Source organism: Carassius gibelio, chromosome B3 (genome assembly GCF_023724105.1).
Source record: "Carassius gibelio isolate Cgi1373 ecotype wild population from Czech Republic chromosome B3, carGib1.2-hapl.c, whole genome shotgun sequence".
Lineage (NCBI taxonomy): Eukaryota > Metazoa > Chordata > Actinopteri > Cypriniformes > Cyprinidae > Carassius > Carassius gibelio.
The window spans coordinates 21170076-21193211 of NC_068398.1; the positions used below are offsets into that span (position 1 = coordinate 21170076).

Genomic DNA, 23136 nt, shown 5'->3' on the forward strand with positions numbered 1-23136 from the left:
TATTCTATCACATTGTGAGTTTATATTAGCACCTTTTGTTGTTTTCTCGTGGTAAATGATAGAGCGTTTGGACACGGAAGCGCTGCTACGTGACGTCAGACTTAACAAGCGAATAGCTGTGGGCAGTTGCAGGAGATTAATGATTCATGAGTAATATGATTATGCTCGATAATTGAATTAAAATGGGTAGACCTAGGCCCAGAGTGTTCTTTCAGTGGAAGTCAAACTGAAGGCAGTTTTGCTGCCTCGCTGCCCAGTTGACCAGATACTCAAGAAGCAGCCTTTTATTACACTGCTTTATATAATTTTTTTCCCACATCAATCTACACTCCATACACCATACTGACAAACCAAAAACAGAATTGTCACAACTTCGTAAATTTATTAAAAATAAAAAACTGAAATAAGTACATTGCTGAACTAAACTATTTAGCTGAAGAATCTTAACAGCCTTAAGTCTTTTTTGTTTTAATGAGACAAGCTTTGCACATCAGTATTTGGTAATTATCTTCCATTCTTCTCCTCGTCTCTTCACCTCTCATGCTCTGTCAGGTTGGATGGGGTCAGATAATAGAAATATTTGACTGGGTTCAATCCCAGGCTCTGGCTGGGTCACTCAAGGACATTCACAGAGTTGTCTATAAGCCACTCTTGCTGTGTTTAGGGTCATTGTCCTGCTGGAAGTTAAACCTTTGGCCCAGTCTGAGCTTCTGAATGCTCTGGACTAGGTTTACATTAAGGCTGTCTTTCTCTATATTTTGCTGCACTGAGCTTTTCTTCTACTCTGACGAGTCCCTCAGTCTCTGTCACTGAAAAACAGTCCCGCAGCATGAGGCTGCCACCAGCACACTTTACTTTTGGGATGGTGCTGTGCAGGTGATGAGCAGAGCTGGGTTACTTCAAACAAGATGTTTAGAATTGAGGTTCATCAGACAGAAAATCTTGTTTCTCAGAGTCTGAGGGTCCTATAGGTGATTTTTAGTAAATTCCAAGTTTGTTTTCATGTGTCTTAACTGAAGAGAGGATTGAGTTTGGCCACACTGCCATAAAGCCCAGATCTGTAGGAGTGTTGCAGAGATGTTTGTCCTTCTGTATATTTCTCCTATCTCCACATATGATCATGGAGCTCAACTAGAATGACCATCAGGTTCTTGGTCTCCACACTAACCAAAGCTCTTGTCCATCAGTTGCTCAGTTCGGCCAGAAGTCCAGCTCTAGGAAGAGTTCTAGTTCTAGTTGTAGTTCTAGTTCTAGTTCTAGTTGTTTCAAACTTCTTCCTTTAAGGGTAACAGAGACCACATGCTTCTGTCACCCTTCAATGAAGCAGAATTTTCTTCTGAGCTCTTCCACAGATGTGTGATTTGAGCTCTACAGGCAGTTCTTTTGACCTCAGGGCTTGGTTTTTGCTCTTATATGCATTATCAGCTGTTAGACCTTTTATTAAGGCGTGTGTGCCTTAACTTCAAGGTTAACTTCACTTGAAGTGTAGTAACATCTTTAAGCAATATGATTTTTTTTTTCTTTACCATTGTGGTGTATGGAGTGCAGACTGATGTGGAACGAAGTAATTTAAAGCAGTTTAACATAAGGCAGCAACAAAACAAAACATGTAAAAATTAAGTTTTATGAATAAATTCACAAGGCACTGTATACCGTTATAGTCATTATTAATATATTGAATTGCATTTTGTTTATATTTGTAGTGTTCATTTAAATGTACATTTTTTGTAATTCTATGTGCTTTTTTTTTTTTTACATTTTTTTTTTGTTTTTAGTATTTTTATTGTTTTTAAATATTACTAAAAGGTTTTTATTGTAAATTTTGTAACTCATTTTTATATCAGTTTTAGTAATAGTCTGGGAGTAATATTTATATTTTGTTATATTGTATTTCAGTTTTACTTAGATTACCAAAACTTTTTAATAGTTTTAGTTAATAAGATCAAGGCAAGGTTTATTTATATATCACATTTCATACACAATGGCAATTTAAAGTGCTTTACATAAAAGGAAGTAAAATAATCATTAAAATAATAATGATAATAAGGACTACAATAAAAACAAGGAATTTAAAAAAAGTAATGTGCTCTTAACACAAATGAGCATTCTCAAGCTTTGTTCAACCTCTTGCCCGCTAAGTGGAAATCCCCCCAAAATACCTAACTATTCCACCACTTCACCCCCTACTTACCTTGACCATCGTAAACCAAACAAATAGAACTCAGAGGTCCAACTTTCAGCAAGCTTGTCTTTCTTTGCCCACATTCTCTTTACTTTCATAGTACTTACTTTAAACTTCTGTTTAAACTTTTAAAATGAATTAAAACAGTTATACATAGAATACAATACAATCAATGTGGACGTACAGTAGCACAGTGCTTATTCAAGAGAGTTGGAGAGTCCAGCATTTTCTCCATTTTCTGTGATAAGCATAGATGCGGAGATGCTGCAGAGAGGGATAATGTGCTTGGTGAGTGGGGCTCTGACTCTGGTGATTCCAGTAGCTGGAATATGTTGTCCTGGCTTCCCTGGCTGTTCCCTGGCCAGCAAGAAAATCGTCCTTGGGTGCTGAGTTTTAGAGCTGTGGTAGTATGTCACAGTCTGTCTATGATGAGATGTGGACAGGGTTCAGCCGGCGTTTTGTCCGTGAGCAGTGCTTGTTTTGGCTGCGTGCTGGTATCAGTGTCCTTGTGGGATGTGTCAACCACATGATGACTCAAAAGTTGATATGAAGTCCTGTGGTCATACACACACACAGCTTGTCCAGGTGTGTGTGTGCCATTCAGGTTGAGTAGTTTGGTACACACTGAAGGATGAAAGTGGGAGAAATAGATATTGTTCTTTAGCACTGTTGCACCAAGTTTGTTTGGGTAGAGGCCATCCAGTTTAAACAGTTGTCTATGGCCCCAGAAAAGTTTGAAGTTGTCGATGAAGTTGACTCCTTTTATACTGCAGCCCAGACAACCATAAAAACATATAAGTTCTCCTTGCTGGGAGTGGTCCACTGATGAATAGGGGTGTCAAAATTGCTCAAAAATGACGTTCAAATATTCCCTCTAAAAAACACACGAATATTCGAACTATTCGAACATCTGGTTGTGCATGTTGTCAATGACGCGCTGCACGCGCATTATGTCAATAACAGGACAAAATAATTCAAAGAGACATAACTACTTGTAGTCTATTTAAGTTTAAACATATGCGACAAAGTATTACCTACACAAAAACAAGGAAAACAACTAATGTAGACTGCAGACCTCACGCTCTCTCACCCTCACGTTCTCTGCGCATAATGGTTTAAATTAACAAACTAATTTTTGTGCAAGCAATTTAAGGTCGCGACTGTTGTCCCAAATATAGCAGGCTTCATTCAGTGATTGAAACAAATATTATTAATATTAATTGAAGTTTTACAGCATATAGAACTGACATTGAATGCTCCGAGCGAGCTGTGCTGTGGTAAACATGGAACTTTTCCTTGACATGAAACTATAAATAATCAAACCTCGGATCCATTGCTTGCCAGAACTTCCCGAAGCGTGCCCCATCCGCGATACTCTTTGGTCTCATGTCCTTACAAATGAATTAAATTATTTTATCCGTTATGGCCTCTTGTCGTGTTGCAGACAAAGAGCTTGTGGCGGGCGATGCAAAGTAACGTTAAGTGTCAAGACATGACTGTTTAGCTGGAGTTCCACACATTATGCCATGCTCATTTGGGTGCACATTTTTGAGATGTGACCTCATGTTGCTAGTGGTCGAATGATATGCTAACTGTATCTTAAATAGCTTGCATACAACTTTATCTCGCGGGTCAACAATTTTACCTCACTTTCTCTGCTGCGGTCGAGTTGGGCTCTGCACTTGCTGGCATCTTCCATGAAGACGCGTCAACTTTCAGCAGTGATGCTGTGCCAGACAGTGCAACTCCTGTGACCTGCCCCTGAACCCTCAGGCACGCTAGCGCGCCCACTCGCAAAGCAGTCAACTTTACTCTACTACCGCAGGCTTTTTTTGACACTTTTTTTTTATTCGAATATTAATTTTCACCTTCGAAATTCGTTTTTTTGTAACTATTGAAATCCTTGTTAAGGGGTTCTGATTGCTCTTTCCAGATATCATTCTTCCCCACATGGATGATGATTTGATTTGCAGTCTTGTGCTTCATTAGAATGTTCCGAAATTCCTGGTTTACATCAGAGACGGTTGATTGAGGAAAGCAGCATGTAGTTGTGGTCCTGCTCAGTGTTGGGAACTACTTTCAAAAAGTAATTCATTACTATTACTAGTTACATCATCAATATTGTATTTAAATTACTTTACTAATTACTCTGTCTGAAAAGTAACTTAATTATTTAAATCTCTAATTAGGATAGGTCTTAAAACCCCTATTAAACTCATATTCTTTCAGTTAGAGTTAAACATGTAATAGTCCAGCCTTTAAGCTTTAAAACATCGGTAATACTTAAACATTTTTATAAAACATTTGAGCTTCTTTGGTTAAAAAATAGAAATACTCTGAATAACAACATATCTGAACAACAAAAAAGCTTAAGAGAAGTTAAACAAAACATTTCAGTTTGGCAAGAAAAGCCCAACTAGACTAACTAGTAAAAACTTTGAATGGACAGGACGCCTCTGAAGTTAGTGATAATGTCAGTTCATTTCTATATAACTTTAGCTATAATTTATTCCCTGTTTGAATAATCATGGAAAGGAAACGTTATAGAGCCTAAATATACATTTCTAATGTTTTTATAAAATTGTAATCACGTTCAATACAAATTCAGTCCCATTAAACATATTTAATTAGCTGTTGCCTAAAGAGATGTTTTTATGAGATGGTTTTATGATGTTTAAAACATTTGGCTGCTTTTAGCCTTACCCTGGAGTTGGTTCACCTTACACTTATGACCTTGCTTTAGTTTCATATTACATAATCAGATGAGATTAATTTTTTATTTTTTTTATTTCTTCATTTAAAATTAGACACTTCAAGCTCAGATACAGGAAAGACTGTACCTCGCTTTAGTTTCATACAGATTAGATAATCAGAGAATATTCTTTTTTCAATTTGAATTCATTAAAAAGTAGACACAGGCTTTCTATAGAAATATTTCTCATGTCTTCATGTCCTGGGGCCGGCTACACTCGGAGCTGAATGCCGCTGTCTGCTCAATCTTAATCGCCTGTTAGTAGCGATGTTAGCTGCTGGCTGATAAGATCCATGTTCAGTCGCATTTGGGGTTTCCTCACCCACATTCATTAATGCTTCAAATCTTCTGTGTCACAGCCGTATCTGGGGTAGAGAATGCTACCACAACAATATGAGATACTAGTGACAATCTGATGTCCCGAGTGTTTTGGAAGTCCAGCAAGTAACTGTTTCAAGAACCACAATCCTTTGTAGAAGTTTGTGGCAGTTCATGCAACAAGAAGAGGCATTTTCTTTATCATCTGTTTGAATGTAGGCAGCAGTGTTTTCCTGTCTCTGGAATGTAAGCCCCTGGCTAGCATTATTCCATTCTTGTAAAGTTTTTAGTTTTAGTGTTTCTGCACTAAATATGTTGTTTTAAAAATCTGGGTAAAGTACATAAACGGAGAAAAGAGCAGTAAGCAATATCGTCTGGACAGTAGCAAAGCCGGAATTAGATAAACACAAATTTATATATAATGTAAATAGTTACTGTGAGCTGTTTGAAATAACCAAGCAAATATTTAGAGACTTTCTGTCACGATACACTGCTGGAAGGAATCAGGGATAAATGAAACTGTCCTTTATTAAATCCAACACACACACTTGAAAGCGAAAGAAAGACACAGAATCAAACTAAATACATGACTTAAAGAGGGAGGAACACAGAATGACTAATTAAGAGACATTAAGAACAGGAAATGACCAAATAAGGGCACATGAGGGAGAAACTGGGTCACTGGGAGCACGTGGGGAGCAAAACACAACAAAGACAGTCCAATCCTGACACATTCTAGCTAATTTATAATTTAAATATATATATATATATTTTTTTTTCTAGGGGGAAAAACAATCTGGTTATCTATGAATTAATGGACCCACTTTATATTAAGTGGCCTTAACTACTATGCACTTACATTTTAATTAATAATTTAGTACAATGTACTTATTGTGTACATACATGTTTTTACATTGTACTTATATTTAAAAAATGTAATTACATCTGTATTTAATTAAACTTTTATTAATTATTTATTAAACTTACCCATACCTCCAACCCTCTCCCTAACCTTACCCCTATCCCACCTCAATAGCAGCCAAAGTGTTTTACAATACAATATGAACACAATAAGTACATTGTACTTATTTTTTTTTATGTAAGTACATAGTAGTTAATGCCACCTAATATAAAGTGGGACTGAATTAATTTAATTAAACTAGGTCGGAAAACATTTTTATTCTTGCAACCAACTGGCAAACCACACGCATAGGATCATGGGATATCTGCATTCAAATATTGAGCAGATGGAGGCATTCTATTAGAATGGATGATACTCAAACAATGCATTTGGACATGCCCAATGAGGGAGCATATTCAAGGTTTCGGCAATTTCTTTGTTATTTTCTCTTTTTATTCTTAGTGTTTGTAAAAACTGAACTGTATCTGCTCTTGCTTTTTTACTCTTCCAATGCGGCATTGCATAATTAATGTAGGGGTGCATATGTCCATTAGTGTGCATGTGTTTGTGAGGAGGATGTTTATGTATGTTTGTGTGCAAGTGGAAGAGAGAGACAATGAGTGGTATTTTCTATTTCCAGTTATCTGAAGCTGCTTATTTAGTCCAACAAGCCACTAGCAAATTGTAATTAGTGTAAGATTGGTGGATAGATGAAACAAGATGGCAGTGAAACACCTGGAGGTGATCTGAGCTGCATCGAAACACTCTGCCAAACATTTTTCTTGTGATTTTAGCCCATCTGCAACACCTGCCTGTGCAAAAATGATACATGAGTCAAATGCTGCAATACAGCGATTGAATTCATGATGTATTGGGTTCTAAAATTAGAACTAACTTTTAACAGTAATTTTGAGTAACATAATTTAAATCATATTAATCATCTTTTATTGATGTTATTGTGAATGTTTAATCCATGCATGTAATTTTTTTGTATTTGTTTTGAACTTGTAATTATTCATCAAAATATCATAACCCAGTTTTCCAATAAAATGTCACTCTTCTTTCTGATGATGTATGGCAGTCTTCTCCAAACATTTAGTCTGCTAAAAGTCTAAGCCATTGCCTACAGTTGACCTCACATTCAGATCCAGTCCAGAAACCAATGGATGGAACAAAGTCACTTCCCAACATTTTTCTTTTTTCAATAATTAATTTCACTTGGACATACGTCACAATATGAAATAAAAGATCTGTTGTTATTTCAGTTACATTGCTAATTAGTCATTAAAACATTAAAGAAGGCAGTCAGGTGCAGAAAGCTGTTAGTGTTATTTTTTTAAAAATACCTATAATAAGGTTCGTCTGACTTTGAGATTCTCTTTCATGTCTTTCTCTCCTATGTCTTCATGATTTCTCTTTTGCCTCAAACCATGTTCTTTTATGAGTCTCTCAGTTTTTTTTTTTCTGTGGAGTAATGTGTCCGTATAATCCCAGTACATTAGGCTTGCTCTACATACCAGCTAATTCACCCTCAATAAACTGCAATTGCTCGTTAATTGTGGTTTAATGAGTTTGGGGAGAGACAGGATGTGCACAAGCACAACTGAGCAAATGTAGGGCCCCGGGAATGCCCATTCACCCTGTAATGCACTAAATGCTTTTGGACACAGATTTGCCATCAGACATCAAGCAGTGACCCAAAATAGAACTAGAATTGTTTATAGTACAAAATGTACTTGAAGTCAAACATCAAAATGTATTAGTATTATCCCAAAATTCATAGGAACTGTATGCAGTGATCGAAATAGTGAAACAGATGTGTTTGGAGTGTTGGGCGCTGAACCCTGAGGGGGATCAGGGCATTATCAGAGCGACCCCACATCTCACATTCATTAACCAAAGAGTCTGCCTGCAGCTCTATGAACCAGCGATCACTGAGAGAGCTGGGTGCAACAGTGAAGAAGTAAAAACTGAGGGAGAAAGAGAGTGAGAGCCGTGGAAAGAGGATAGGACAAGTCAGGGAGGGAAAGTATTGCTAAAGTGAAAAAAAAAACAGTCTTTAACAGTATTTTAGCTATTTATCTTAAAGGGGTCAACTGAGAAATCAAAATTCCCTTGATCTTTTGATATATATATATATATATATATATATATATATATATATATATATATATATATATATACATACATATATATACATATACAGTCAGGTCCATAAATATTGGGACATCGTAACAATTCTAATCTTTTTGGCTCGATACACCACCACAATGGACTTGAAATTAAACTTTGCAGTCAATTACAGCCTGAAGTCTGGAACGCATAGACATCACCAGACGCTGGGTTGCATGCTCAATCCGATTCAGGTCAGGTGATTGACTTGGCCATTGCATAACATTCCACTTCTTTCCCTTAAAAAACTCTTTGGTTGCTTTCGCAGTATGCTTCGGGTCATTGTCCATCTGCACTGTGAAGCGCCGTCCAATGAGTTCTGAAGCATTTGGCTGAATATGAGCAGATAATATTGTCCGAAACACTTCAGAATTCATCTTGCTGCTTTTGTCAGCAGACACATCATCAATGAATACAAGAGAACCAGTTCTATTGGCAGCCATACATGCCCACGCAATGACACTACCACCACCATGCTTCACGGATAAGGTGGTATGCTTTGGATCATGAGCAGTTCCTTTCCTTCTCCATACTCTTCTCTTCCCATCACTCTGGTACAAGTTGATCTTGGTCTCATCTGTCCATAGGATGTTGTTCCAGAACTGTGAAGGCTTTTTTAGATGTTGATTGGCAAACTCTAATCTGGCCTTCCTGTTTTTGAGTCTCACCAATGGTTCACATCTTGTGGTGAACCCTCTGTATTCACTCTGGTGAAGTCTTCTCTTGATTGTTGATTTTGACACACATACACCTACCTCCTGGAGAGTGTTCTTGATCTGTCCAACTGTTGTGAAGGGGGTTTTCTTCACCAGGGAAAGAATTCTTCGGTCATCCACCACAGTTGTTTTCCGTGGTCTTCAGGGTCTTTTGGAGTTGCTGAGCTCAGCGGTGCATTCATTTCAAATCCATTGTTGTGGTTTATTGAGCCAAAAAGATTAGAATTGTGTCCATGTCCCAAAATTTATGGACCTGACTGTATATATAAGAAGTCATGTGCTATAAAAAATATTCTGTATGTTTCAGAACTCAAAACTTTCTCGTTTGTCTAAAACAGCTTATATTGAAGCCAATCTGCTAACAGATTGTTGAATCTGATTGCCACTTTATGATGTAACAATGTAGTAAACATCACTTACGCAGAAGAAGATCATCACCTTCTTCTAAATCACTGCCTGTTTAGCCCTGACCACCAATACACACATGTAGTAAAGGTCTATTCATAAACTAAACAATAAACTTAATTTGATCAACTTTATTTTTCACAATTCAACAGTAATGTCTCACCACACAAGTGAGAGTAATAATTTTTATTACGTGATCATTATTGCTGTGTATGTTATGACAGATCGTTTCATATGTACTGAGTATTTATGTGTTTTTTTCCCCGTAAATCATAGCAGTGTCCATCTATGAGGAAAGCACGCTGTCAAACATACACAACTATTAGACAATCATAGCAGTGGGCATTTACTTCCAAGTCTACAATCTGGCACACTTATCAAACAGAACATTCTGATGAGGGGCTCGAAACAGGACAGAAAATAGTCTATTACTAATAAATTATGATGTATTTTAATGTAGAAATAATGTAGAAATCTGGTAGAAAGTGGACCTCAAGGAACAGTACAAAATAATGAAAAAAGGCAGTTTGTGACCCTTTTAATGTTTTTATAGAGGTGTCTTCTGCTCACTAAGGCTGCATTTATTTAATCAAAAAATACAATAAAAACAGAAATATTGCAAAATAGTTACTACAATTTCAAATAACCTTTATTTTTATTTTATATGATTTCATAGCTGAATTTTCAGCATCTTTACTCTGGTCTTCAGTGTCACATGACTTCTGAGAAATCTTTCTAATTTGCTGATGTGGCATTCAGTAAACATTTCTTTATTATTTATATAAATGTTTTTTTTTTTTTGGAAACCATGATGCATTTTTTTTTTTTTTCAGAAATCTTAATAAATAGAGTTTTAAAGAACCACATTTAAATGAAAATGTAAAAAACTATATGCTTTTAAAAAACTATATGCCAATGAGAAAAAAAAAATTTTTCCAGCGGAAGAGGAAGATGGTTAAAAAAGATAGGTATGTGTAATTGTGAAGACTAGATGGGACGGGAGTGGTCATGAAGATGGCAGTGATAGAAAGAGAGAGAGATAGAGGAGTAGGAGGAGGCAGTGAATGTTATTTCCCTATAGATCTCATTAAACTCTACTAATCCCCTCTGCACTTGCCCTGCAGAAACGGGCCTGAGGGAGCTGCTAGAATGAGAGAGAAACACTACCAGTCAAACACAAGTAAACACTTTAGTAAGACTACACCACATAATGCTCGCATTACATATATAAGACAGTTTCAAATTGCAGTAATTATTTACTTTTTTATCAATGGGTTACATTTTTGAGCATATTTTCATGCTCATTTATTGAAATAGTGGTCTTTCCATGATTGGCTCAGTTACTTCCTGTCTGTTACTTAAAATATCATAGAATAAAGTCACAGAAAATAAAGTCACAATTATACGTTTCTATGTCCTTATTGAACACACCATGTAAACATTCACTGACTTTAAGATGAGTTGTTGGTCAGAGCTGCCCAGCCTTTAAAAACAATATATAAAGTTTTTAGAAGCGGGATGATGCAACAAGGCAATAAACCAAAACATAGGAGTATATTAGCAACAGAATGACTTCGACAGAAGAATACATGCCTTGTGGAGATTCAATCCAGACATCCCAAGCATATTACAGAGCTGAAACAGTTTTGTAAGGAATAATAGTGCAGAGTTCCCCCTGAACTCCTGTAGGTCTGATTTGCAAACATTTGGTGGTTTAATTTACTGACAAAAGTGTTATTAAATCCAACTATTCAGATTATTTTTCCACCCTGCACTGTAAATCTTTATATGTTTCTTCTGCACAATCTAACTTTGCTGCAGCCTGGAATTGAACTGCTGGTTTCGTCTGGTAAAAGGAGAACTGCCCCCCCGACTGAGCCTGGTTTCTCCCAAGGTTTTTCCTCCATTCTGTCCCCGATGGAGTTTTGGTTCCTTGCCGCTGTCGCCTCTGGCTTGCTTATCGATATCGTTGACTTGATTGGAAATGATTCCACTGATACCATTTAAACTGAACTGAGCTGAATGATGACATCACTGATTTCAGTGATGAACTGCTTTTAAATGTCATTTTGCAATTTTGACACAATGTTTTCCTAATTAATGTTGTTCAGATGTTTTGATGCAATCGTTTTTGTTTAAAGCGCTATGAATAAAGGTGACTTGACTTGACTTGCAGAAAGACATGAAAACACATAAATTTTTGTTTGTTATTTAATCAAACTATGTCCATTGTTGATGAGATCAAACTGTATAAACACCTCACACCCTTATTGTCTGGTCTCATCTACATGTAGGGACGTACTGATATCACTTTTGTTTTCTTTTCAAAACAAGTCTGATACCGATGCTTTCATTTTTGGTTTTTACCGATACCTGTATTTTCACAGCATTTTTTTTATACAAATATTGGGTACGGAGAAAAAATAATAATGATAAGAAGAACAATCATGTTAGTTGGCTTCAGTTAGCAAACAGATATTTCCTCCAGTTATTTCCACACTTAATTATACCTGATAAAATGTATTGTATATGCTTTTGTTTCTTTCACTGTTGATTTAAATGGTGCATTAGAGCTGCTCCATTGTAGCAGCTCAATACTTTAATGCAGGGAACCACTCCTTCTACATTATACGAGTACGCCCATGCTATTTTGTTGATGTAATTTGCGTCACAAAAAAAAAAAAAAAAAAAATTTAAAGCAATCTTAACATGCGCAACGCGCACACGTTTGCATTGGTGCAGAATACACTTCCAGCCTAGTGCATTTCACACAGTCTGCTAGTTTCACTATTGTTGTAATTGTGTATGCTTGACGTTTAAAATGTTGTTTATAGTGAATGCCCCTAAAATTTTGTTTGTTTTATATTTACAATTTAGTTTTAATCCAAATGCATGCGCTAATGTAGCGTACAGCAATCAAGATCTTGCAACAGAAGTGCTTGCTCTCGGACTCTCTCTTGCTCTTGTTCTCACTCTCTCTCACTCTCTCTCTCTCGCTCGCTCACTCTCCTCACCGTCAAATAACTTTAATGACCTGTACACTGTTTTGGTTGCTTTCTTTTGACATATCCGACTGAACTACAAACTTTCCAGTGATGTCTGTGTGAGATATTCACTCGACAAGCTTGTGCAGCTGCGCAGCCGCGTGGTCAATCTACTCAGCGCTCTCTGCTTATCAGCTCGTGCACATCCGCTATACAGGCATGAATATTTTATGTTTAACATTATATTAATTACTTACATGTACTTCATAGACATCCTTAATCTCTGATAACTTAATTCTACTCTCTGTTGTTCTGTTGTCAGTGTTGCTTTTTCTGGATACAGCTCTGTTCACACGCTGTGTAGTATCGACTTTTGGTATCGGGGCATTTTTATGAGTATAAGTACAGGCGCACAGTATCGGGCCCAATACCGATACCAGTATTAGTGCATCCCTATCTACATGTAATTCATCTGTCTTCAGTCATGTTCATCAATGTTTCCTGGAAGGAAAAAGGACAGGGTACTATTAGGATCAAGCTAAGTTGGCTTACCTGTATCTCACCAGCTAATGTGATACTCACCTGCTGATTCTCTGTTCCTCTGCTTCCTTCAGTTTATTTCAATAAATACCTCATCACTTACCATTTACTCACCTTGTGGTCTCCTGTTCTGTGACAGAAGACCAGACCCCCAATATGGATTATAATAATGACTCTCTCTGCCAAGATGGCCATTCTCTGGAGCATTATGTGGATGAGTTTGGGGAAACATGTCCATTGGGTGAGTTGGAGTGATTCCGTTCTGAATCACATGTTGCTGATTAAACTGGATGATGACCTGCTAATCATCTTTATGCTTTTGGATGTTTATGAATTATCTCTGGTGGACTTTATTAATCGAGTTCTCAAAGTAATGGGTGCCAGTTTTTTTTTTTTTTTTTTTTTTTTTTTTTTTTGGTGAAGCAGATGGAGATTCATGTGATGTCTCCCCAATTCCAGCCAGTGGCATGAGTTCACCCCAAGCCCCCACCTGAATCCTTCACATTCTTAGTCTCTCCTCTACAGAGTTCTTCTATCCTGAGATCCAGTCCATCCGGTTCTTTTTCAGTCATCACTGATCATGGCTGCTGATCCCGAGTCCACTCCAGCTTATGAGTCTGCCCAAAGGAGGAGGCACAGGAGGAAGAAATGTGCCTCTGCAAGTCCAGCTCCTAACTACCACCCAGTGTTTTTTCTGACTCTGGAATCAACCCCCAAGTTTGCTCCAGTATCAGCTCCAGCCTGTTAATTTGCTCCAGTCCTAGAGTCCAGTAATGAGTCTCCGGAGCTCCCGGCCCCAACCAGTTCCCAGTAAAGACTCAAGCCCAAAACCGGATTACAGAACTGTGGCGAGTGGGGCGGGGCCGAGAGGCGTGGGAACGAGGAGTGAGGCCAGGTGTAGTGATTGGAGATGAGCTACACCTGCGCCCCACCGCCAGTATCGAGTCCCACGTAGGAGATGGAAGGATATAAAACTGGATCGACTATAGTGAAGGACGAGAGAGGACCAGGCCTGGGACATTATTTTATGTGTTTGCTTTTTATTTGTGCGCGTCAGTCGCCGTGAGGGGCTGACGCGCTGTTTTGTTTATTTTTGAATTATTAAAGTATTTTGATTGTGTGCCGGTTCCCGCCTCCTTCTTCCCGATGTATGTGGAGTTTCATATCGTTACAAGAACATTCTACAGGGCTCAACCAGAGTTCATTGTCAGCCTCAGCCTCAGAGCAAGGTCTGTCGGCTTCACCCCCTGAGCAGAGTCAAGTGCCAGCTTCAGCCCTCAACAAGTGTCCAAAGCAGGCTCCAACCTTTAGAATCCAGTACAGGCCCCAGCCTTTGACCAGAGTCTGGTGCAAGCTCAAGGCCTTGACCACAGGCCAGAGCACATTTCAGCCCTTGATCAAAGTGTAAAGCTAGTTTCAGTCCCAGACCAGAGTCCAGTAAAAGCTCCTGCCTATGATCTGTAGGGGTGCACCGATCAAGATCGGCCGATCAAATGCGCATCTCATAAGTAAAGCCGGTTCTCTAATCAGCAGTAAATTCCATCAGGTGCGTGATTTCACATCGAGCAGCTGTTACTACACAGAGCCGTTGTTAACTGACTAGCTGTGCAAATCCATGTTCATTATCAGCGTTTATTTGCGCAGCTGGTCTTTTCTGACTCGTGCAACTCTTTTTCGGGTCGGCCCGTTTTTCAGCATTTTCGTGCGTCGTTTGGCATGCAGTTTACAAAGGGAAACGAGAGGCGATAAGCCTCTCCCGACCGGCAATCGGTTGGTCGGATGGATTTCTGACATGTCAGACATTTTGGTCACCTCTCTTGAGGTATCGCACTATTAAAGCAGGGCTACGAACCGATTTTTCCGCGTTTCCCTCACTGCGCATGTGCGAAACCATAAATGAAACCATGGTGACACGTCGTGTAGTGTGGACTGAAGTGATGGAGGGAAAACTTGAGGGGTTATGGCAAAGAAAAATAAAATAAAAGAGGGAAGAAAGCGCCTGCTTACCTCCAGTTCGCGTTGCAAAAGGAATAAACCATATTGGCCACATCTTCCGAGCCACCTGCGCGTCTAGATAAAAAAGCGCCTTTTTTTGTGGGGAACGTTTCAGCACACAGAATTCCGCATATCACCAAAGCAGTGCGTTTATCCCGGGAAAGCATGATTATTCTGAAACAGCCACAAACATTCGGGTTCTGAGGGATCCTATGTGTTGATTCGGTTGATTCCCCATGTATAGTGTGAGCAGTCAAATCGCAACTTGACAATTGGACAGTACAGTGAGCGCATAAAAATCGTGAGCTTTGGCTTTACATTGCATGCGATCTACTCGTACAGTGCGAGTTGGTACCTTGCTGAAACCACACAGAAATTGCACAGTGTATGCCCGCCTTTAGAAATCCAAGTATGTTATCACTGCCAGGAGATTCCTTGCCACGGCCAGGAGAGCCGTTCCCCTCGCTGTAAGAATAATCTTCCCAGTCAAGGCCAGGAGTGCCGTTCCCTCTTTAATCAAAAGCTCCTTTTCCACTGTCGGGCCAGTGCGAGCTAGTGCTTCAAATGGGCCGGGCGGGGCTAATAACCTCGGACCTGTAGCACAGAGGCCAAAATAGCGCTGCGTTTCCACCATCGGGCCAGGAGCTCTGCTGCACTTTACTAAAACCTGCCATTTACACACCTCTCAGGAACAACATCATGCAACCCCATTATTTTACCACAAAGAGAAGTTATCCGAAAACGAATAAAAAAATTAGTCACAGGAACTAGTGCGATCACAAAACAAACACTATAAAAGCGGCCATTTTGCACGCTTTGTTAAATATTTAAATCCAAAAGCATCGATGTTTTACTATAATAAGTGATACGTTGATCATAATGAATTAATTTATCAGGATTGAAAATTAGTCACACAGAAATAAAGCGTCCTTATTCAGTCGAGTCTGTTTCTGTTTATTTGTAGCCACATTTAGAAAGAATTATCATTTCTATATTTTTATAAAAGCTCCCGAACAAAAAACATAATATTTTTATGACAGACTTTGCGAAGCTAAACTCTCGATACGAGACTTATGGCAAAATATATTACTAAATAAATTAATGATTGTGATAGAGAATAAGAAGCTTACATCTGATTTCTTCAAGCAGTTGTATTTACCATGTTTACTATGGTAACATTAATGCCTAGCGTGCATAGTCTTTTGCATCAGTTATAAATATTTCTGCCTTGTATGGTGATTTATAATCCACATCGGATCAAGTTATTTCAAACACTCACTGCTGACTTAAAATGAGTTTTGAGCTCAACTTATTTTAAAAAGCTTTTAATACTGGTGTTAAAGTTGTTAGCTTTCTGAAATGATCCACAGCGCAGATGCTCTCCAGACACAGAGAAACTCGGCCTGTGTTCATAACCACTCCTCTAGCCCTAGCCGACCCGCTTTGGCCCAAGGTTTGCGTTGGGCCAAAAAACCTGGGCCATTGGCCCCAAGTAAGCACCGACGAGGCACGATCAAGCACAGGAAGTGACAGTGGCCTCCTTTTAGCTTGGTGTTGCGCCTTCCGGGAGGAGGTACTGTCACAAGTTAACCAGCCCAGTTGTCAGCCCAGTCGCCAGCCAGTCATCTTACCACAAAGGACTCCATTTCCAAGCATCTCGCCTGCTACACATCTGCACCTGATCCCAAATCAGCACACCTGCCACCATTCGCCTCATCACTTATGGTATAAAGCCACCTTCACTTCCTCATTGTCTGGTCTCGTCATTGGTAATCCCTACACCTCACTGTTACAACAAGCCACTTATGTACCTGACTCAATTACCTGCATCTTCCCCAGTTTTCTGTCTTTTAGTCTTCAATGTTTCCTGCAAAGAAATGGGACCATGGATCAAGTTGACTTGACTTATCTTAAAAGCTAATGCGATACTCACCTGCTGATTCTCCATTCCTCTGCTTCCTTCAGTTTTTCAATAAATACCTCATGACTTACAATTTACCCACCTTGTGGTCTCGTGCTCCGTGACCACCTTAAGTATATCACAAAATGTGTCATTTTTCTGTTCTCAATTTTATACGCTATCTGCAGGGATCCCAGCCCTCTAAATCAATAATGTACTTTGAATCAAACCAATCTAGTAATGTAGGACAGCTAAACTCAGTTTATTTGTAATGAATTTTTGTAATGTCCATGTTAGCACGTTTGTAAAAGGGTTAGTTCACCCAAAAATGAAAATATGTCCATGTTTTACCAACCCTCAAAGCAACCTAGGTGTATGTGACTTTTTTTTTTTTTCTTCAGATGAAGCTAATCTGAGTTATAAAAAATTGTCCTTGCTCTTCCAATCCTTTCAATGGGGTAAGCTGGTGTTTATTACCAACAGTTTAGTAGACTTGAAATAAAGTGCATGCATCTGTAATAAAATGTCCCTCACATGGCTCCGGGGAGTGAATAAAGTCCTCCTGTAGCGAATCCATGCATTTTGCAAACGTAATAAACAACACTTATTTTTTATTTAATTTTTTTCACATGTGCTGACTATGGGATGCGGAAGATATATGCGTTGATGTATGTAGGAAAAGAAGTCTCCTCTTGGCTTATATCGAAATTCTCCATTTTCTTTACAAATCCACATTTTGTGCTTCCAATTTGTGACCAGCATTTTGTTCTCTCTCCGTTCTCTCACCGCGCTAGTCACTAACTCTATTTTTAATTTAACTCTGGTCGTCTGAAAGAAGAAAGTGACATACACCTATGCTTCGAGGGTGAGTAACACATGGACAAAATGTTTATTTTTGGTTGAACTAACTCTGTAACATGACCCTATTCAGGATTGGTATTTTATTTTATTTAGATGTTTGTTGGTTTGACAGTCAAAAGCATTTAAAAAAATGATTTGTTCTAGGCCTATATGAACCAATTCTTTCCCCCTTGAGTGTTTTTCGACATGCAGTAACACAGATGATGATGCATGTGCAGCAGTGTTAAATGATTGTTAACATTCTTTACCATGAAATCTGAAACATTGGTTTCCACTTATTTACTTTACATGTACATTAAATGGATAAGAGAGATAGTCTCTCAAAAAAAGTCACCAGAGCAGAAGTTAAGCCAAACTATTAGATCAAAGTTGTCTTTTTTATATTTTAACTTTAACTGAATGTTGTATCTCTTGGCACTGAGCTTAATGAGAAAAAGTACAGAGAGAAAGAATAATAGTAATGGGCTCAAAACAGAATATTAGCTTAAGAACAGAGAAAAACAAGTATGAAAATGTCAAGAGAGAGAGAGAGAGAAGTAGCTCTTAAACAGATTCTTTATCAATAAAGCAATTAAACCAGAAGATACAAGCAAAGACATTTAGGCACATTTTGTTTAATTAGCTAATCTGTTTAGAACTTTTATCTGTAAATTGTTCCTCAATGCTTTGAAAACACCACAGGATGTCATGCTTATTATCAGAGGAAAATAAGAGAGGATGGCATTGTGAAGAAGTCTGTGGTTTGGACCTGAAAATAATAGCTCTTAGATTAACTGCCAAATTACTATAATTAGATATCATTATAATAAATCATTTTCCAGGTTGATTATCATTCCAACAAAATTATTGTAATCACATGGGTGCAAATGAACTCACATCTACATCTGTGTTGTGCACTTTTTTTTAATAAATAATTTGCATTGTACATGAAGTGTTAAAAGGATAGTTCACTCAAAAATTACAATTATTTGATTTTTACTAACCTAAAGTCATTTCAGACTTTTATGAGTTTTTTTTCTTCAGTGGAACAAACAAGGAGATGTTTGAATGAACGTTCACACGGTTCTTTTCCATCCATTGAAGTAGATATGAATAAGAGGCTGTCCAGTATGGTGGACCAGTAGTGCACAACACAACAAAATCGCCAAAACACAACGTATAAGACTGATTTCACTGTGGTTTGTTTCTGTTGTGTTGTGCTAATTTCGTTGTAGCGACTTGTTTCCATTTGTGTTGTGCTAATTTCATTGTTTTGCGATTTGTTTTGCAATTTCTGTTGTGCTGATTTCAATAGGGCCTTTCGCACCACCGGAACCTTTTCATAGAACCAAATCAAATTGTGGAACTATCCACTCTTGGGCTTTTTTTGCACCGTTGGAACTACGTGCGATTTTAGTACCAGACTGCCTTTTTCGAGAACCAGATTAGCTCCTACTCTGGAGCAGGGTCTAACCAGCACAACTGGTACTAACCATGACGTAAGTAGACATTGATTGGCCAGATGTGTTTGAAAATGCCCTCACCTGCCATGAATTAAAATGCTGTGTAACATACTGTAAACATTGTGTCAACTTATTTTGCAAGTGTGATGAACAGAGATAAAGGGACGGACGCTTAAGTGCTGGTACTTGTAGCAAATGTAGCACTGCCAGTTGTCATTGGAGATTCTTAGTCCTCCTTTCCGTTCTTTCAATCCCTTCACGTATACGTCCATAACTGTGAAACCCATGAGACACAACAGAAAACACAGCTCCGATCACAGCGTCCTCCATCCTCCTGTTGTTAACATTCTTCTTCTTTGTTAACGTTGTTGAACGTCACACACAAATGGCATTGCTGTCGACCGGCTTACATCATTTACTAATACACACTCTCGGTGCGAATGCAACTCTTTAAATGGTGCTGGGAAATAGTTTGTGCAAAATCTACTTTAGTACTGTACATTTAGTTCTGGAACTAAAACAGTGTGAAATCTTCTATTGTGGTCCCGCTTGTTTTCATTGTGTTGCGACTTGTTTCTGTTGTTGTGCTAATTAAAAAAAAAAAAAAAAAAAAAAAAAAAAAACACCATCCACTTGCACTATATGGGAAAAAAGCAGCATGGATGTTCTCCTGTAAACATCTTTCGTCTTCCACAAAAGAAAAAGAGAAATGGTTTAGGGAGGCATGATGCATGTATAAAAGATGATGAATTTTTCATTTCTTGGTGCACTATTTTGCATATCCTTGCATATGCAAAATGTTTGACTTGTATATACTGAAATGTAAGTGATCTCATCAGGTCGCGATATTCCAAATTGTCTGTGAGGTTGTCCCCACTACACCCATGACCTCTCTAGGGCAGAACTCCCTCCAGTGCACATGCTCTCCGTAAGATTACAGTGAAAACCGTGCACCATACCATAGCGCACTGATACAGTCTATGGCACCGAGGGACTGCTGAGATGTTTCTATGGCAACCTGCAGCTTGCTCCACTAATGAACTGGTTGCCATGGTGATGGGGATAGGCTGTGTGCAAAGTGTGAGACTGAATAACAGAGGGCGGAAGAAATTTCACACTTCTGTGCCACTGCATGTACGCACACACACACACACACACACACACACGCTCTCTATTTCTCTCTCTCCTTCTCTCTCTCAGACACACACACATACAAGAGGACAGTGCAGGAAACTGACCATTTGGGACTTAACCCCTCAACACAGCCACGGACCAATCCCAGCAGCTCCTCAAGGTCAGAGGAGGGGATTTCTGTCTAACACTCTGCTGCAGGGCTGTCCCATTTTCACAGTTCCTGGAAGCGCTACTGTCCCAAAATCCAGCTCGAAGCGACCATGTCCCTTAGCCTGGAGCTTGTGCTCAAGCTTGTAGGCTGCAAGGGATTTAGGTGATGTTGCAGCAGGAACCGAGCTGTCCTTTCCGAGTGGGGTCTGTCACAAATCACGTCCCAATTCCCGAGCGTCTACTGCAGTACCTGGGCAGGCTGTGGATTGTGGTTATTACTGCAGGCTAATTAATAAATTAGCATTGCCATTTAGCACTACCAGGGTGACTAAAGTCTCAGATTGGATGTTAATGAAGCTGATGGACAGGTCCCCTGTCAGGGGTCTGCTAATCCAAAAGAGGGGATGTTTCACCTCAGTGAATCACAACGTCTCCCTCTAGTGCACATCGGTCAGAACTGATATTTTATTTATTTTTGGGTCTCTTTAGGGTCAATAGGAATAAATTGTCATTTATAGTAGTTGTTTGGTAGTTATTAACAAATACAATTTTCATTTTATTTTCAAGCATGTATATTTTATGTGAATAATGTAAAATATATGAAAAAAAGTCATTTTAATAAATATAATAAAAGAGTCATACAAACTACTGTTCAAATGTTTGATGCCTTTTTCTTATTCAAAGAAACTGTCGTTTTTATATGCAGTGAAACGGTTAATAATTTGTTCGAAAAATAATATAAAATGTTTCTTGAGCAGCTAATCAGCATATTCTGTGATATCTGAAGGATCATGTGACAATGAAGACTGGAGGAATGATGCTGAAACCTCAGCTTTGATCACAGGAATGAACTACATTTTATTAAAATAAAGAAAAGCGAAAAAAGTTATTTTAACGTGTAATAATATTTCATAATATTGCTAGTTTTTACTGTATTTATGATTAAATAAATGCAGCCTTGGTTAGCAGAAAACACTTCTTTTAAACTTCTTTTAAGAACATAAAAAAAAAAATGTACCAACCCCAAAGCTTTGAATGTTACTGTGAATAATAAAAATGTAAATAATAAAACAATACACACACACACACACACACACACACACACACACACACACACACACACACACATATATATATATATATATATATATATATATATATATATATATATAAAAACACAAAAAAAGGCATAAGTATTATACATGTCTGAAATGTAATATTACAATATAGTATTTGGTCACACATTATTTAAAGGTCAAATTCTCACTATTAACAAACCAGTGACTGACTGTTACCTCAGTAAACTCTTAATTTTCTGCTTATTAGTTGTTAAGTTTGGGTATTATTGGGCAGGATTAGGAATGTAGAATATGGCAGTGCAGAATATGTGCTTTATTAGTACTAATAAACAGCCAATATGTTCATAATAGGCATGCTAATAGCAACTAGTTAACAATTGTTCCCTATACTCAAGTGTTACTTAATATAATGTAATATAATATAATCGTTTTGTTTATCTAACAGCCAGTTTTTCTCTCTCTGTTTTTGTAGAAGTGTCTGAGGTTTAACCCTGATGCAACCGTATGGAAGGCAAAGCAGCAGGTGTTGTGTAGTCTAACCGAATCTCTAAGGGATGTATTAAACTACGGCCTTTTCCAACCTGCTACTGATGGGCACGATGCCAAGTTCCTGGAGGAAGAGAGGCCGCTCCGCGAATACCCACAATCCTTTGAGAAAGGAGTGCCCTACCTGGAGGTACCTTTCCTTTTATTCTCCTCTTCATTTTAGGCAAATTAGTTTACTGACTTTTTTTTTTCTTCTTTCTTTTTATTTTTAAAGTCTTGTTCTATAATTGAATGTGAATGTTGGTGCTAGGAAACTGCTGCTTCAAATTGTTTGTTGCCTTGGTGATAATAATTCTTTAAGCGGCTTCTCTGTTAACTATGAATCCTAATAACCCTGATATGGTTCATTGGAGATTTGTCTTACAATGTAAAAAAGTAAAATGTTTTATTATTATTATTATTTGTAGCACACAAGGCAATTAATGTTATACAACAGTATTCAACTCAAAGTCTTATTAATTCACAAAAAAAAGCATTATATCTGAAGTTTATAGCTGGGGTTGGTGAATTCAATTATTTTAGTATTATTTATATAATGTTAGTATTTATTGTTATTAAAAAAAAAAATTAAATATTGTATATTTTTGAAGTATTTTTTTTTTTTTGTAAGTTTAATACTTCTCGCTTAAATTTATTTGTTTCAGTCAGTTTCCATGTCATCATTTCTAAATGACATAGTTTTTTTTAAGTGTTTCATCTAAAAATTTTATTTTATTTTGACTTAATTTGGATTTAAATTACTTTTTTAATCGTTGAGGTAATATAAAATAAATAATAAAACAAATGAAACTATGAAAAGAAACTATTTTAATAGTTTTGGTTTAAATGAACATTAATCAACACAACAATACTATGAATTGTGCCATAAACAGGAGTTAGTCCACCTAGAAAAGTAGTCCTTCCTCAGAGAACTTTACTAATCACAAAAACTTTTATTTTGAAAAGATTTCTGTAAGGGTTTTTGAGAAAAGACCAACATTTGTGCTTTTTAACTCTACTTATCGTATCTCCTTTTCCTTACATTAATGTAACCATTTTTTTTCCTCCACAAACTGATGG

The 23136-nt window shown here is 37.8% G+C and overlaps 1 protein-coding gene across 1 annotated transcript in view; it reads left to right on the forward strand.

Moving 5' to 3' along the window:
* LOC127953690 (SH3 and multiple ankyrin repeat domains protein 1) overlaps positions 1–23136 on the forward strand; it is a 108042-nt gene that overhangs the window by 40530 nt on the left and 44376 nt on the right. The window contains exon 3 of the mRNA XM_052552958.1: positions 22004–22207. Coding sequence (XP_052408918.1) covers positions 22004–22207 — 204 coding nt within the window. The remainder of the gene's footprint in view (positions 1–22003; positions 22208–23136) is intronic.